This window comes from Poecilia mexicana, unplaced genomic scaffold (genome assembly GCF_051168715.1).
Source record: "Poecilia mexicana isolate PSO_F unplaced genomic scaffold, ASM5116871v1 scaffold_18, whole genome shotgun sequence".
NCBI lineage: Eukaryota > Metazoa > Chordata > Actinopteri > Cyprinodontiformes > Poeciliidae > Poecilia > Poecilia mexicana.
Genome location: NW_028263387.1, coordinates 15,012,649 through 15,027,914, shown reverse-complemented (window position 1 = coordinate 15,027,914; position 15,266 = coordinate 15,012,649). Strand labels below are relative to the sequence as shown.

Here is a 15,266-nt window from a genome sequence, read left to right as displayed (position 1 = left end):
CAGCAACACGTTAGCTTGAGAGTTCTGAAAATACTTAAACTAGATGCGTGATTGTTTAGAAAGCCTGCAATAAAACTATAAGTTCTGTCATGATTGCCATCTAAAACCCTCTCAATTTGGTGGTAGAACCTACAACCAGGTGCATCAATAATGCATGGAAACACTGCGTTAGCACAAGTAGAGCCAGTACCGGTTAAGTCATCAAAATGAGGGAGCTTTATTTAATTAAAAGATTGCAGTTGACCTCTATTGATTAGGAAGATTTATGGAGCTGGGTCCCTTTAACTCTTATACAGAACGAGATCCCTTGAGGGAGCTATAAGTTGATGCTTGACGCTGGTGTTGCTCGGGTGGTGGGAGGTCAAGTAATGAAGTGGCAAAGACAAACAGATAAAACAGGAAAGCTTTTAAATGGGGACCGATGACCTGCAGGTGTCAGTGGATAATAATCATGAGAGACTTTACTTCTCGGAAAGATTTTATGCATTCATTTGAAGTGAATTTAGACAACCTGAAATGCGTTTAACACGTTTTCTTTCCGTAAAAGTGTCGAAAAGATTGTTTGATTTTCCTTCCAGTTCACCGACTTTGTGTTGGTCTCCCACATAAACTCCCAATAACATACGGTGAAGGTTTCGCCTGCAACATCACAACATGTGAGAAAATCTAACAGGTCTGAATGCTTCTGAAAGCTACTGTACTTGGAAGATATACAATTGCAGAAACTTGGTCAAATGCTTAAGAAACTTGGCGTATTAAATTCCATCTCACTGCCTCTGGTCTTCTCTGAGCACTGACTAATTTTGTACCTCTGACAGCTCATAGGGCAAATATTCTGATGTGTTCTGGCATGTTGTTTGTCTCCGCAGAGCCGCATCCGTCGAATGTGGAACGACACAGTCAGAAAGCAGTCTGAGTCCTCTTTTATGACCGGAGACATCAACAGCTCGGCGTCGCTCAACAGAGGTATTTGGTCCTGCAGGAATTACTGTCATTAGTGATTCCTTCAGCCTTTAGTTTCTGCTAAAAATATTCAAACTGAGATTTCTTTTTTTTTTTTTCTTTTGACAATACAAATGCTTTCCTCTTAACATGATGCAAGGTTTTCGCAGGGTTCAAAGCATTTCATAACTCAGTATCTGAGGCAAAAACTTAGATGCATCAATTAACGTCAGGGCAACTCTGTCATTTCTCAGTAGTTTGTCTTAATTACATCAGAAAATGCCCGTGTTTTTCAAAATATACGTTTTATTCAACCTCTAAACGCAGTTGCAGCATTATGTTTTTGAAGTTAGACATCCAGATGCATAAGAAGTGAAGTCAACTTACAGCCAATGAAATTTCTGTCAATCAGTCAATGAAGGCAGACTTTACTACAGGGTGGGGAAAAAAATAACACACATTTACACTATAAAATAGATAATAGCATATGCATTTCAAAAACCAATCCATAAGTTCTAGTTAATTTAATATTTTAAGAGATACAGGGCATCCAGTTTGAAAAAAACCCCACATTATTACATAATGCACAGCCTAGCAAAAATAAATAAATAAAAAATACATTCTCTGTGTTGGTCACAAGGTTGCATTAATTGTTTTTTTTCTCATCTTACCTTATTGATAAAAGATGTATCGGACTGCAGTGGCTCTCCGGTGGGGTTAGTGTCTGAACTCTGTGGTGGCCAATCCACGTATTGAAGATGATGTCTCATGCTCCCTGACCCATTCCTTCACAATGTGATCTGATGAGTCGTGGCATTGTCATCTTTGATTATAGCTGTGCCATCAGCAAAATATATATTGATGAAAGATAAGACGTATTCGTTCATCATATTTCTGTAGTTGCCTGGTTGTTTTTGGGTTTTTTTGTATTTTTTGGGGGGCGGCGGTGGGGGGGTGTGTTGGGAGTATATTTGTTGCTGAACGTCAAGCAGATGAGCTGATGTGACCCCAGACCGTAATCCTGATTCGACTTGCCTGTCCTGGCAGATGACATTATGGGTGCATCGCTGCATCCGCGACTCTCTGTATCCTGGTGTGCTGGTAACACAGGGACACGGTAACCCTAGATGCATTAGACCGTATGTTTCTTCTTTGTTTTTTTTTTGTTTTTTTTACATTGTTTGAGCTACAGAAGTTTAGTCTTTATGTATCTGAATACACTAATTTATTTCAATCTGGTCTATTCAATAAGTGATTTTTCTAGAACTACACAAATATTTATGCCCAAAACTTTATATTTCCTATAGAACATTAATAATCATTTTAAATATGGCTACAATAACAATAACATGAAGGTAATACATTTCCCAAAGGATACTTTTTTTTTGAGTAGTCTGAAACTGTTGTTTTTTTTGTTTTTTGTTTTTTTTTTACATAATTTTAAACAAATAACATTCTATAGAAGAAAACTAACAAATGTCTCTTTTTTTATTTGACTTTAAAGCCTAAAAATAGAAATAAAATGTTGACTCTTCAAAAATGACAACCAGTTTCTTACAATATATATCAAAAAGGAGAAATGATCTTTTGTTCATAATAGTCTGAGAGAGAATGAGGAAGGAAATGTAGCAAATGTCAGGAATTGAGCCCCAGATTGCCTTATACCAACCCGTTGGGGTGCAGCTCAGTTTCAAATATATATATATATATTTAAAATTACCTTCATATGAAGCTTTTCTTTGTTTATAAAGAGTACTTTAAACTTAATTTAGTGTGAGATTATGTTACTGCAATAGAAAACAAATTCATTTTAAGGCTAAAGGCTTCAATAGGCCAAGATCTCATTTTCAATGTGCTGTTCCGCTTTTTTGTCTGCCTCCACTGTAAAAGCGGTCCACGCAACCAAACTGGACCATACCATTCTTGGAGCCCCTTCAGTTGTAGGTCCATAGGACAATGTGGTACAACGCATTCAGGATGGAGCTACTGGCATCACACAGCACACCCCATTGATTTCAGGACAGAAAAAAGTTACGTCTAGTAAAAAGCGCCAAACGTACAAGTCTGTCACGTTTGTCGTTGCGTTAGCATGACGCCACGTTAGGCGTAGGGATTCAACCCAGCCTGCCCAGTGAGAGTTTAACTGTTTGTGAACACGCTCTCCTGAATGTGCCGAGTCATGAAACAGCTTAACCGAACCACACCGACCCATCTACCCCGTTCAGTGTAAGCGAGGCATTAGGGAAGATTTAGTTGTATAACAAGCTAAAAAATTGATTTCACCGCTTTTATTATCAGCTACAAAAAAAGAAGAAAAAAAAAAGTCGAAGTATTTTAGAGCAACGCCTTTGACAGTGACAGTCACTGAGTTCACTTCAGGGCTTCTCAGCTCAGAGAGGAAAAACAGAAACCAGACTACATCTGACATCAAGCTGCAAACGCCGCTCTCGCTGGCATGCCTCCCTAACACTCTCGGCAGTCATCACATCTCTTGATTGAAGAGCTCCGGTTCCACACTGCTCTCTCTCTCTCTCTCTCTCTCTCTCTCTCTCTCTCTCTCTCTCTAAATTCACTCTGGGCGCCCGCTCGCAAAGACGCTAATGCATAGTTACAATGATGGATTAATGTTCGACACAGTGAGGAAGTGTCATGATCTCTGTAATTAGGCGCTCAGCTCAGCATCGCCAACAGACGTGACTGTTATCAATTGTGCAGAGGCTGAGGAGAGAGGGTGGACGGTGGGGGTTGAAGGTCAGGAGTTTGGTGGGGAGATGAAGGTAAAAAAAAAAAAAAGGTCTACACGGATCTTCCATAAAGACAAAAAGCGGAGGCACAAATTATTTATGGCTGCTTACCAGGTTTTGAGTGATGGAGAAAACCCTCAAAGTAGCTGTAGAGCATGTCGGGTAGTGCGCTCTGCCATCACAAGCACCATCAGGAGCAGACGCGAATAGAACTGCACTCATGCGTGGCTTTTCCTGTGTGCTTATTAAGGAATTATGTGTTGAGGAGCAAATATTTCTTGCTGATTTGGCCTCTGCAGTCTTGACGCTCTGGCAGATTTTGCCCTCCTCCCCCCTCATCCCCACCCCCCCGCGCCCCCTGCCTCCCACCTCAGCTCAAAGCACCAGGAGAATGAGCTCACAGCTGACGCTCCTCGCTGCGCTCCCCTTGAAAGCAGAGCCGCGCAATCATCCCGATGCCGTCGCACGTTCAATTTGTCTCCCTTATTCAGGATTACGACTGCACAATTAGTGCAATTTCTTTTTTGTAATCTGTTTAATTTGGACGCAGACACAATAAGCTGGGGATTGGTCATTGTGGGGGATTGAAAAAAGGGGAGGCTGGTTGTTTGTGAAGAGCACTGTAATTAGGGCAAGCGACACTTGCAGCAGCAAATTACTGTTTCTTTGCTCCCTCCTCCCCCCCCCCTCCTGCAATCAAAACAACATTCAGTTTTCTGTGCAAAAATAATAACATGTCTACTTATTACCAAATTCAAGCAAAAGGAAATCTTAATTATACTACAAGATTAAACAAAACGAGACGTTGTAATTGAAGAATTTATTTTACTTTGAGGATTGCCAAAGTAAAGGGGAACTTATATAATAACATAAACAATGGCAGTGCTTTGCAAAATTCCACGAATCTGAAAGAGTATCAGGAAGATAGCTGTCGTTAAAGAATGGCATGAGTAATGCTGTCTGAAGTTTTCCCTAATCCACTTGGGTGAAACTGCATGTTGAAGATTCTCCGTTCAGATTAGACCAAAACCGAACTGTTTGTCCTCGGTGCAAAACACATACGAGGCAGGAAATTACACCCTAAACACACCAGCGACACAATGAAACATGGTGGCAGCAGGATCGTCCCCGGAAGACGGATGGTTGCGAAATACAGGGCAATCCTGGAAGAAAACCTGATGGGGGATGCAAGACGGTGTCAGACGGTCCTAGTCAAAGTTCAGATCTAAATCCAATTGAGAATCTTAAGGCGAGACAGATAAAAGTTCATAAAAAACCGGAATGTGTCAAGCAGGTAGAAACGTACATCAAATGTCCTGCTGCTCTAATTGCAGGTGTTGAGCTGAAGGCAGAACACACCCGGATTTTCTTTCTAAATAATCTAAAGCACGTATAATTTTCCTTCTTCAGTACTTTGTCTTGCTCTTTTACACAAAATCCTGATAAAATATTTAAAAAAATTTAGGGTGTAATGTGAAAAAAAAAAAAGTCAGTAGGGTTTGAATGCTGAGGCAAAGTTCTGATTGTGTAATTTAAAAAGTAAAATAAAACCTTTCTCGCATGGCGTGACAGATTGAGAGCACAGAAGACAACGGTGGTCTGCAGGGGGATCTAATTGCTGTGTACATGCACCTTGGATAAAGGATGTTTACGCGCTCTTGCAGAAGCACACGCGTGCATCCCCCTCACGAGTCGTGCATTTGGCTTCTTTCACGATGACGGCGCCGAATCGTGTTGACGGGAGCAGGAAGGAAATCTCGCAAACAGGAAATGAATCCGGCCTGCAAATATTTTCACCACGCCATGTATTTTGCACGTCTTTGAAAGCTTGAAAGTCAATTAATATATATTTTTTTTCCTTTATCATCCGCGAAGAAAAGAAAACAAATACGGTTCATCTGTGTTTAAGTTCAGAGCCTTCGGATCCTGCGGCTAATCAGACCAGCGAAGGCTGCTCTGGTGCGGCGGTGTACGTACGCGGGAAACCGATGAGTCACTCTGGCGGCGGGACTCCGAAGACGAGCAACGTTGCTTAACTAGAAAATGAGCCGGGCGAACTGCTTGTGCGAAAAAGAGGCCAGGCTGGAGCGAAGTAATGACCAGCTTGACTAAAGAGAAGACAGCTCTACATTCAAAGGGTATTTCAGCAGCAGTTACAAAGAGAATGAGCAAATGCTGATCTCTTCTCTACACAGAGAGAGAGAGAGAGAAAAGGACACGACACACCACTTCAGCTCAGAAGAATGGCACAGACAGAAGACGTAATAACAGTGGCGCATCTGATACCTCACTTGTTGAAGTTTCTTTGTCGTGGACAAGCTTTTTGGTTTTACTCTGAACTATTTTTTTTTTTACCACATATGTAAGGGTGAATCTGTGTAAATCAGGAAAAAAAAAATAAAAACAGCCATTCCTAATTCCACCATTCCTGCTGTTAGACGCAGTGCCCTTTACTGTTTTTGGCAACCTTGGCTAAACTTTGTGCAAAAAGCCTAGAAGCATATAGCAGATATGGAGAAACCAAAATGCCACTTCTTTCATGCAGTTCTTTAGCAGCGAGCTTTGGAGATTTTTTTTTTTTTTTTACCATCCTCCTCTTTGCGTGTGGTGCCTACATAAACTAGGATCCCCCATCCTGTCGTTTTTCTCACAGCTGCAGTGGTTGTAGTTGTTTCGCTGCCTGATGATATACTTTAAGGCAAGTTTCTGCTTTCTTGAATTAAAATGAATGCTGCGGCTACTTTTATTCTGTAGGGCTGTGATTTTATTAAAAATCGTTCTCCCTTACCACTGCATTTTTGTTTTTAACTAAATAAAAATTCCTCACATTGAAGGATGGACTTTCCAAGATTTATGAGTGTGAGAGTAAGACACTGCATTAAAGGAAACTTTTTGTAAATATTTTATGCACAATTTTACATTGGTGCAAAGTCTGAGGCGCTGCATGAGAGCTACAGCTGAGAGTCTCTTATGTAACCTTCTGAGAACAGCAGCTCAATGTTAAAATGGTGACTTGATGATGTTTCTGATGCTTTAAAATGCCTTTGCCTTCAATGCCACATTCAGGTACTGGACATTTAAAATAACTCAGTGATGTTTGCTAAATGCATCATCTCAAATGTGACATCAAAAGCGTAGGCAGAGAAGGCAGAAAAAAAGCAAAACAGGGATATTTCAGTCACTGGCGTGACTAAGAGTTAAATATAGCTGTACGTCTGACATTATAACTGCATCTGGACGTTTTGTGTTCAGAACAAGAAGAAGAAAGCAAAACAAATATACTCTGCCTCCAGCTGTGACTGTAGGTGGCTAATGCTACAGTCAGCTCTTAGCTAAAGAGATGCGCTCTTCCGTGATCTGATTTTATATTTGAATTTCAGCGATGTATAAATGACAACATTTTGGCACTTATGGTGGATGTAACCTGACTTACACTATTGGCTGCTCTCTAATATATATATATATATATATATATATATATATATTTAGCATATCTTCCATACATTTTATCAACATTCTTACTAATAACTACAATAAATTTTGGAGAAAAAAAATTGTGTTCATAGATTTTTATATCTTTACATAAATGTGCTTTTTAGCACGCACTGTCATCTGTTTTCAATTTTCTACATAGGTGCTTTTTGTGGTTTTAGTTCATGGTTGTCGACACGTGTATGCTGCCAGAATGTGAAGCACAAAAAAACAAAAGAAAACACACACACACACACACACACACACACACAACAGGGTAATGGCTGGCATTAACAGTACAATCGACACACTTTTCATCGGCCCCATTAGCCACGTCGGTTCAGCTCCGCTGCTCTCATACAGCAAACCTCGCCGCCGCTGCCGCCACATTCCTAAAATTAATGATCATGTGATCATTTGGATGTTAATGGATGTCATTGCTCAGTTGCATCTGCTCAGCTAATATGTATGTTCTCATTATTATATATATATATGTATTTATATCTCAACTTGTCTATCTCTCTCTGTTTTCTCTCTATCTCGCTCTGTCTCTTTCTGGCTGCTCCAGGGGCTATGGCTAACCATCTTATACCTAATGCACTCCTACGTCCTCATGGCACTAACAATCCCTATAATACATTGCTTGGGGAGTCTGCCGTTTATAACAACCCGCTGGGCATGTACAACATTCAAGGTGTGCTAGCTTCTTTTCATTACTTACCATTGTGGCTAGAGCAGTGTTTTTTGTTTTTTTTTATTATTATTATTATTATTTTTTGCTTTTTTTGTGGCACGTTGTTATTCGTGCCTTAGAAGTAAGAAAGGGTGATAACAAATGAGAAAATATATAATTGGATGGTTTATAATTAAAAAAAAAAAAAACACTGCTCTAAATGTATTGTTTTAGCTTTCAAAGAGCCTAATCACAAAAATCCTGCAGACTTGGTTTGCTGTGGGGGTTTTTTTTTTTTTATTGGCGGTGTATCGTGGCATCTGGTTGGCTCATCTCATTCGATTCATGACCAAGGCTCTTCCCCTGGACTGTTTTGGCCAAATCAAACTGTAACTCTGAGGAAATCCTTTGAAATGACCCCCACAGAAAGCCAGATACATCACCAGTCATTAATTTCAAATGTGCTCCAATGTTTGTCAGTTTAACTTCTTGTGCAATGTCTGCTGTCTCTGTGTGTTTAGTTTTAAAGTTTTGTTCTTCTCACACAAAATGGTTTCCTTTCGATCTTATTTAACGAGAGCAAAGAGAAGCAAAAAAAAAAAAACAACACAACAAAAATACATGTTTTTGAGCAGAGATTTATGTTATGGGCATGAATGTTATGATTTTCAAACTGTTTTATTTGAACCGTTTGTTTTCCAGGGTAGACTGATTATAAAACATACAACATTAGTTCCTTAAAAGATCCTAACTTAATTGCACAAGTTTGAATTTACCATGGATTTTCTCTAATCCATTCAGGGGCGGGGGGAAAATATGCATACACAAAACTCAAGTTGGGTCTTTCTGGATCTTTCAGCAGAGTAAGAACCTAAAGAGGGAGATAAACTTTGGGATGATGGCAAGAAAGTTTCCAGCCTCAAAGACTTTGAACGCTTCTCCAAAGATGGAATGTCAAAAATGTGGAAAAACTTTGCCAGGAAATACAAGAAGGTTTTGTTTACTCTAAAGCTAATAACAGTTTTTGCAATTGTTATAGAGAAGGGTATATTATATTTACATTTTTAAACTGATACAAAATTGATTCAAACTGATATCTATTGAGAGACGGTTTCATATACAAACTTCTTTCTTTAATGAAAACATGTTTAAATGTTTTTATTCAGCCAAATTTTAACCTATGTTTATTAGCAGTATAAAATATTTTGTTTTGTGTATAGAAATTGTATTATTTTGTATAAAACGGAATATTTAACTTGTTTCTGACGTCTCCATTCGGTTGGGGGAAAAAAAAACAACAGTTTAAATAGAAAAGCCCCAAAATAATTTTCATTAAGCATCTTTGCCAATGATAAGTGTATGTAAATACCTGACTGAACTTTTCAGTAAAGACTTTACTTGTGAATATTTAGTTAAATATTCAAAATACTGTTGAAACCAGAAGTTTACATCATCATTTTCTGGCTCCAACTAAATATTGGAGTTTGATCCCCTCCCCCCACCTTCGTCTCTCTGCTGAGCTGTTATTATTTTATTCCTGCTCTCTGCAGTCGATATGAGATTGCTGCAACTTTGTGAGTCAGTAAAAGTCCTTAAAAGTAGAGAGAAACCCATGTAACGATGAGATAAAAACTCAGAGAGCTTTGATAAGTGGATAATTTATGTATGCGATACAAGTACTTTGCATTGGAGCTGGTGACGGAGGGCTGTAATTCACTTACAGTGCCACAGATGGAAAATAAATATCTGGAGGAATGAAAATGCTAATGCATCAAAAGATTTATTGGCACATTTGACGCTCAAGGACCTTTGCCCGTGTTCTACCCACCAAGGATTCTGCAACTTGTTACAGCAAAACATCCTGTATATATTTGTCAGGATATTTGTGTTTGTTTTTTTTATGATGTCTTTATGGTCCTTTTTCTGCAAGCACACAAAATTTGCATGGTGGAACTTGAAAGTTGCGGTAATCTTCTGATGCACCGTTGCTGTTCCGTATATGCAGTTTTCTCTTTTTACTTGTCATTATTGTTCTTATTGTGTTTTCTTCTTTTCCTTTTCCTCATGCTGTCCCCAAAAGAGCCCTACAGAGAGACAAGTATGGGAGTCAAACTAAACATTGCTTATCAAATGTAATTGACTTTGGTTTTACTTTATTTTTTTTTTCCACCCGATGCTGACAAAGGAGTAGTTAAAGCGGTGTAAGTCAGTTTGGAGAGAACTAGATCGAATTAGGAAAGCAATACAACATTAAACGTTTCCATTCCAAAGCGGATTTGTGTGCCTTTTAATGCGCTTAAAAATAAAAGCACGCCAAATACGCTATACATTCAAAATAATTCAAATATCCTTAAAGCACACCAGCACAAACTGATGTGTAGCCTTCTCTGAGCAACATGCATGTGTTCACGCCCCCAATAGTATTGTTTTTGTTTTTTTTTAATTACTCTCCAATTCACTTTGATCAAGCCGTTGCACTTCAAGAAGACTTGAGATATGTTTCTTGTCAAATTTTTAAGAGGTCAGACTGAGAGCTTGACACTTTTAACAAGCTGGATGGCCTTGTCTGAGGTAGTCTGAATTATCGTCAAATTTCTTTTTCTCGCTTTGATGTCAACAGCGTGGTTAACGTGATGAAATATGAAAGATACATGTTAGTGCAACAGAGAGAACAGACTGTCTCCTTCCTGTCAGGGCGGTGGGATTCTGACTTAATGAATACGATTCATTTTTTAAGAGATGCCTGGCTAAGTGCAGATGGATGAGACGTAAATAAACTGTGGAAAAAAGCAATGCTCGTGTGGTGCCATGTCCAACTTTGCACTGATTTAGTTGCAGAAATATTAGCATTCGCCTCAATATTTTTTTTTATTTTTTATTTTTTTTACAAAATGAGGTTAAAAGTTCCAACTGTGAGATGTGAGGGAATTGCATGAATTGTTTAATGTCTGTTTGCCTGCATAAACGTTGAGTTTTTGTGCCGTGGTGAATGTTTGTGTTTGGAATCACAAAACAGTGTTTTATTCTGGTTGTAGAACATCCCGTTCAAAGATTAAGTAATATTCATTTTATAAATTTTAACAAGGTAAGTGTGTCCTACAAGTGCACTTCAATCAATTAGAATATCATTATTTTACTTCATTACTCATCGGCTGATGTATTTCAAGGTGTGAGGTAAATTTGATGATTTTGCCTAGTCGCTTAGAAGATTAGAATATTAAAAAAAAATACATTAAAATGGTTTTGCTACAACAATGTAGGATCTTTGCAGTCATCCAGCAAAAGGTCATTGATAAAAAAAAGGTTATTGTTAAAGGGTTTTCAAAGCTCTGTTATTGAGATTATTAAAAGTTCAGTGGAGGAAAAACTTCACTGAAATAGAAAGTGAATACACAGGCAGCAGACATAACAATAACCTTGAAGATGATTGTGAAGCTTTTTTCCAGCTGGACTTGGCACCTGCCTGTCTACCTGTAGTCAATTTGTTGACCATGCCTGTCCAGCAGATTTGCCTGACTTAAATCACATGCAGAAGATACGATGTATTGTCAAGAGGAAGATGAGAAACATGAAAATTAATTTAATGAATAAAATAAATTTGTTCACAATGACTTTCTAATTTATTGAGATGCACAAGCTATATTCAAATGCCTTCTTCTTAATTCATCATGTTTGGGATCTATTTACTTTTTAAGGATCCCCTGAAAGCTTAATTTCTTTCATAAAAGAGACCAAACGTGTTGTGTTCTATTTGGCTTTGAAAAAACACCCAACACGTCTTTGGCAGCTGCACTCAACGGTTTTTACCATTCACATTTGTCAACCATCCCCATCCCTCACCACTACCCCGTCCCCCACCCCTCCATGTTTCTCATTTCAGAGGGAATCCTGAACAATGCCCGGGATACAAGTGTCATGGATACTCTACCACTGAATGGTAATCATGGCAACAGTTACAGCATCGCCAGTGCCGAGTACATGAGCGACTGTGTTCAGATCATCGATCGGGGATACAACCACAAGGAGACCACCCTGGAAAAGAAGATCCTGAAAGAGCTCACCTCCAACTATATCCCCTCTTACCTTAACAATTCCCATGAGCGCTCTAACGAGCAGAACCGGAACCTCGTGAACAAACTGGTTAATAATGTTAGCAACGGCGGCAAAGACAGTGGCTACGGCATGGGCTTGGGAGTGGGGATAGGCATGAACGTCGCGCTTAACCTCGACGATCACTCCACCTTTGGTACCCACAATGACGAAGGCCTGGGTCTGGAGTTGATACGCGAGGAGTCCAATGCCCCGTTGTTGCCACAAAGACCGCTGCCAGCCCTGCAGGCAGTTGACAACCTTCACAATCAGCTGCAGCAGTCCATGTCGCCGCCCCTTCCGCTCCCCCACCATCCCTTCTCCTCTGCCTCCAACTCCTCGTCTTCTCGAAGGAGGATCCCCCAGGAGAACAGTGAAAGCTTTTTCCCCTTACTCAACAACGAGCATCACGAGGATGAAGGCTCGTCACCCAGCCACAGCCACCAGAGAGACTCCCTCTACAACAGCATGCCAATGTTGCCTGGCCTGCCCGACGTGTCTGCAGAGTCCACCGACGACTCCAAGGAGAGTGGAGATGCCAAGAGTCCGGAGGCAAGCTTGGACGACGTTTACTACAAGAGCATGCCCAACCTGGGCTCCCGTAATCACCTCCATCAGCTGCATTCCTACTACCAGCTAGGGCGGGGCAGCAGCGATGGTTTTGTTGCACCCCCTAACAGAGAGGATCTCTCTGCAGAAGAGGCTCACCCAGAGCCCTCACACCTGGTCACCAGCCTATAGGCCCAGAAACCCTCAACAAACCCGTGTTCCCTTTTGTTTTCCCCAAAGTCCTCTTCCACGTTCACTCACTCCACCTATTGTCGGAAGTGGTAGCCATTGTTTTTAATGTTGTCCTGAAGACTGAGACAGCTCGACTCTCACCGTTACTGACCACAAACGGGATACGATTTGCTATAAGAAGAGGGCGGAAGTGACTATCTTTGGTTAGATATTCCAGGAAGTTGATGTTGTGTCCCCAGCCTCCTCCCTCGTTCTGAACCCCTCTCCGGTTTGGTGCGTTTTGTCTCCATCTAATAAGAGACATCCACGAAAAATGTACGCCTCAGCAATGTAGTCGAGAGGAACCGGACCGTTCCAAAGTCTGAACTTATAGACTTCAACAGAGTAAATGGGGAATTTAAAGAAAAAAGGACTATTTTATTATACTTCTGTATCTATATTGACTTTTTGAAATATTTTCTTCCTCTTTGGTGAGTTGCAGCACATTTTGTTTGCTGAAGTGTTCCTCCAAAATAAGAAAAAAAACGAATAAATGAAAAAAAAAATACACTTACACTTTGGACATTTGCCATGAAGGAATTAGATTGTATGCTTTCAAGCATAGCTGTTCTTATTTCATTTATTTTATTGTAACATTTGTTAAGAGGGAGAAAAAAAACTAATGAGAGAATTATTACATATTTCTATGTAACTGTACAGATAACTAGCATTGCACATGATATGCTTTTTCTCACCTTGGTTTCGTTTTTGCTGTATTTTGTTCCGGGCGAACCTTTTCTCTGTAAATTTAGTGATTAGGAACAGTTTCATTCTGTTGTGCTGACCTCTGGATTTTTGCTCTGTATTGCTCTGGTTTTCTGTTGCATCACAAATCTCAATAGAATCAGAAAAACCTAAAGAAATTACACTCTGGTTGTTCAGGCATTGCTGTGAAACGTGCTCGCTTCTGTTTTCTGGGTCGGTTTTTAATTCTTGTTTGAGTTTACTTCCCACTTTTTATTTCTTTTTTTTTTTTTTTTGTTCTTTTACTGTGTAGATAGCAAAACTTCAAGGAGACGGGATTGCAAAATCCCTCAGAAAAGTTCATAGTGCATTCTGCGTTTGTATCGACACTTGGAAAACAGCTCATGCTTCTTGGACGAGAGGACGGGACGGACTGAGCCTTGATGTGCACCAGGCACCTGTACAAATAAAGAAAGTTTGTTGTTTTACTTATTAAAGAAAGAGCTTTTGGAGTGAGAAAAAAACCAGAGGTGTTTTTGTTCTTTTTCCTCAAAGAGTGACATTTGTTTATTTGTTAAATAAACAGTAATAAGACAAAGGATGATAGTAAATTTAATGATGCAATACTTTTTATAATGCAAAGCAATTAGGTTATTGTTTATTACTTTAACCTTTAAAATGTTAATATTTTTAACACATTTTATTCAAACTTAAAAAAAACAGAATAAGGTACATTGCATGCAATGACGGTCCTGCTTTCCTGTCCGGATCATGATTTTTTTTTTCTCTATATAAATGAAAGTGAAGTACATTGACATAACTTAACTCTTACTTTTACTTCCTTGTCTTTCTGTTTTTGGTATATTCCAAATTGGCTACTAAATTCAGGCCCAGAAATGGTAGATGTTCTCTGTACGCTGTGGTCTGCTATATAACTGAGAAGATGGAACTTCATAGTCTTAACAAATATACCAATATCATTCATTTGTGGTGTAACCAATGCATTCTTTACAGATAGATTATTTTTTACCTTAATCTGAGCAGGAGCATCTTGGGCTGCCGACACAATTGAAACAGAGGTAAGCATGTTCTTACACGGGAAAACTTAGTCTTGTCTTCTATGCAGCTGCTTCAAACTAATTCTGATGATCCTTCATATGTGATTTTTTTTTTTTTTTTTTTTTTTTTTTACATAACCGTATTTTAGGATGGAAATGTTATTCACACACCCGGTGGTTACAATATTACAATATTAATATTAACATTAACGGTGTCACAGAGAAGTGTTCCATTTTATACGCTTACCTTTGCAGAAAGAAAATCTTGGGTTCCTGAGTTCTGGCTGTTGAGAACAATTCACAATGCACTCCAAACAGTCAAAGGAAATATCGCAACGACAATATATTCACAATATATATTCCAGCCCTGCTGTACGCATGGTGGTTGATCCGGTGTGTCCGTTTGATTGGACTGGCGACCTGTCCAAGGTGGTCTGCTGGACAAGCTTTTGCTGGAGAGCCGTGTAGCAAGCAGGTTATGACATGAACATAATGCAACATTTCTGCAATAAAAAATAAAAATAGGTCTCGTATTCAAATAATCTGAAAACCTGGATTTTGATTGATTGATTTATTTTTTATTAGCTAAAAGCCACAAGCATCAACATGAACAGAAAGAGGCTTAGTGTCACTTTTTCAAGTGGATTACTAAAAGAAATTTTGATATTTTCACTCATTAAGATGCATCTATATCACCAAATTAGTTTATACACGTATGAACGCGTATCTAGTATGAAGCATTAAGGAATCATAGCAGAAAGACCCAAGTCCATTTTCACAGAGCTGGTGCCATGATTGATGGCTGAGTCATTGTGAGCCATCGCC

General features: G+C 39.3%; 1 protein-coding gene across 2 annotated transcripts in view; it reads left to right on the top strand.

The window, feature by feature from the left end:
* Window positions 1-13,981, top strand: part of LOC106923868 (adhesion G protein-coupled receptor L3) — a 269,173-nt gene extending 255,192 nt beyond the window's left edge. For both annotated transcript variants that reach the window (XM_088015248.1, XM_088015247.1), the window contains 2 exons: window positions 870-966; window positions 11,711-13,981. In XM_088015248.1, coding sequence (XP_087871374.1) covers window positions 870-966; window positions 11,711-12,660 — 1,047 coding nt within the window. In that variant the 3' untranslated portion in view covers window positions 12,661-13,981. The remainder of the gene's footprint in view (window positions 1-869; window positions 967-11,710) is intronic.
* Window positions 13,982-15,266: the final 1,285 nt, after the last annotated feature.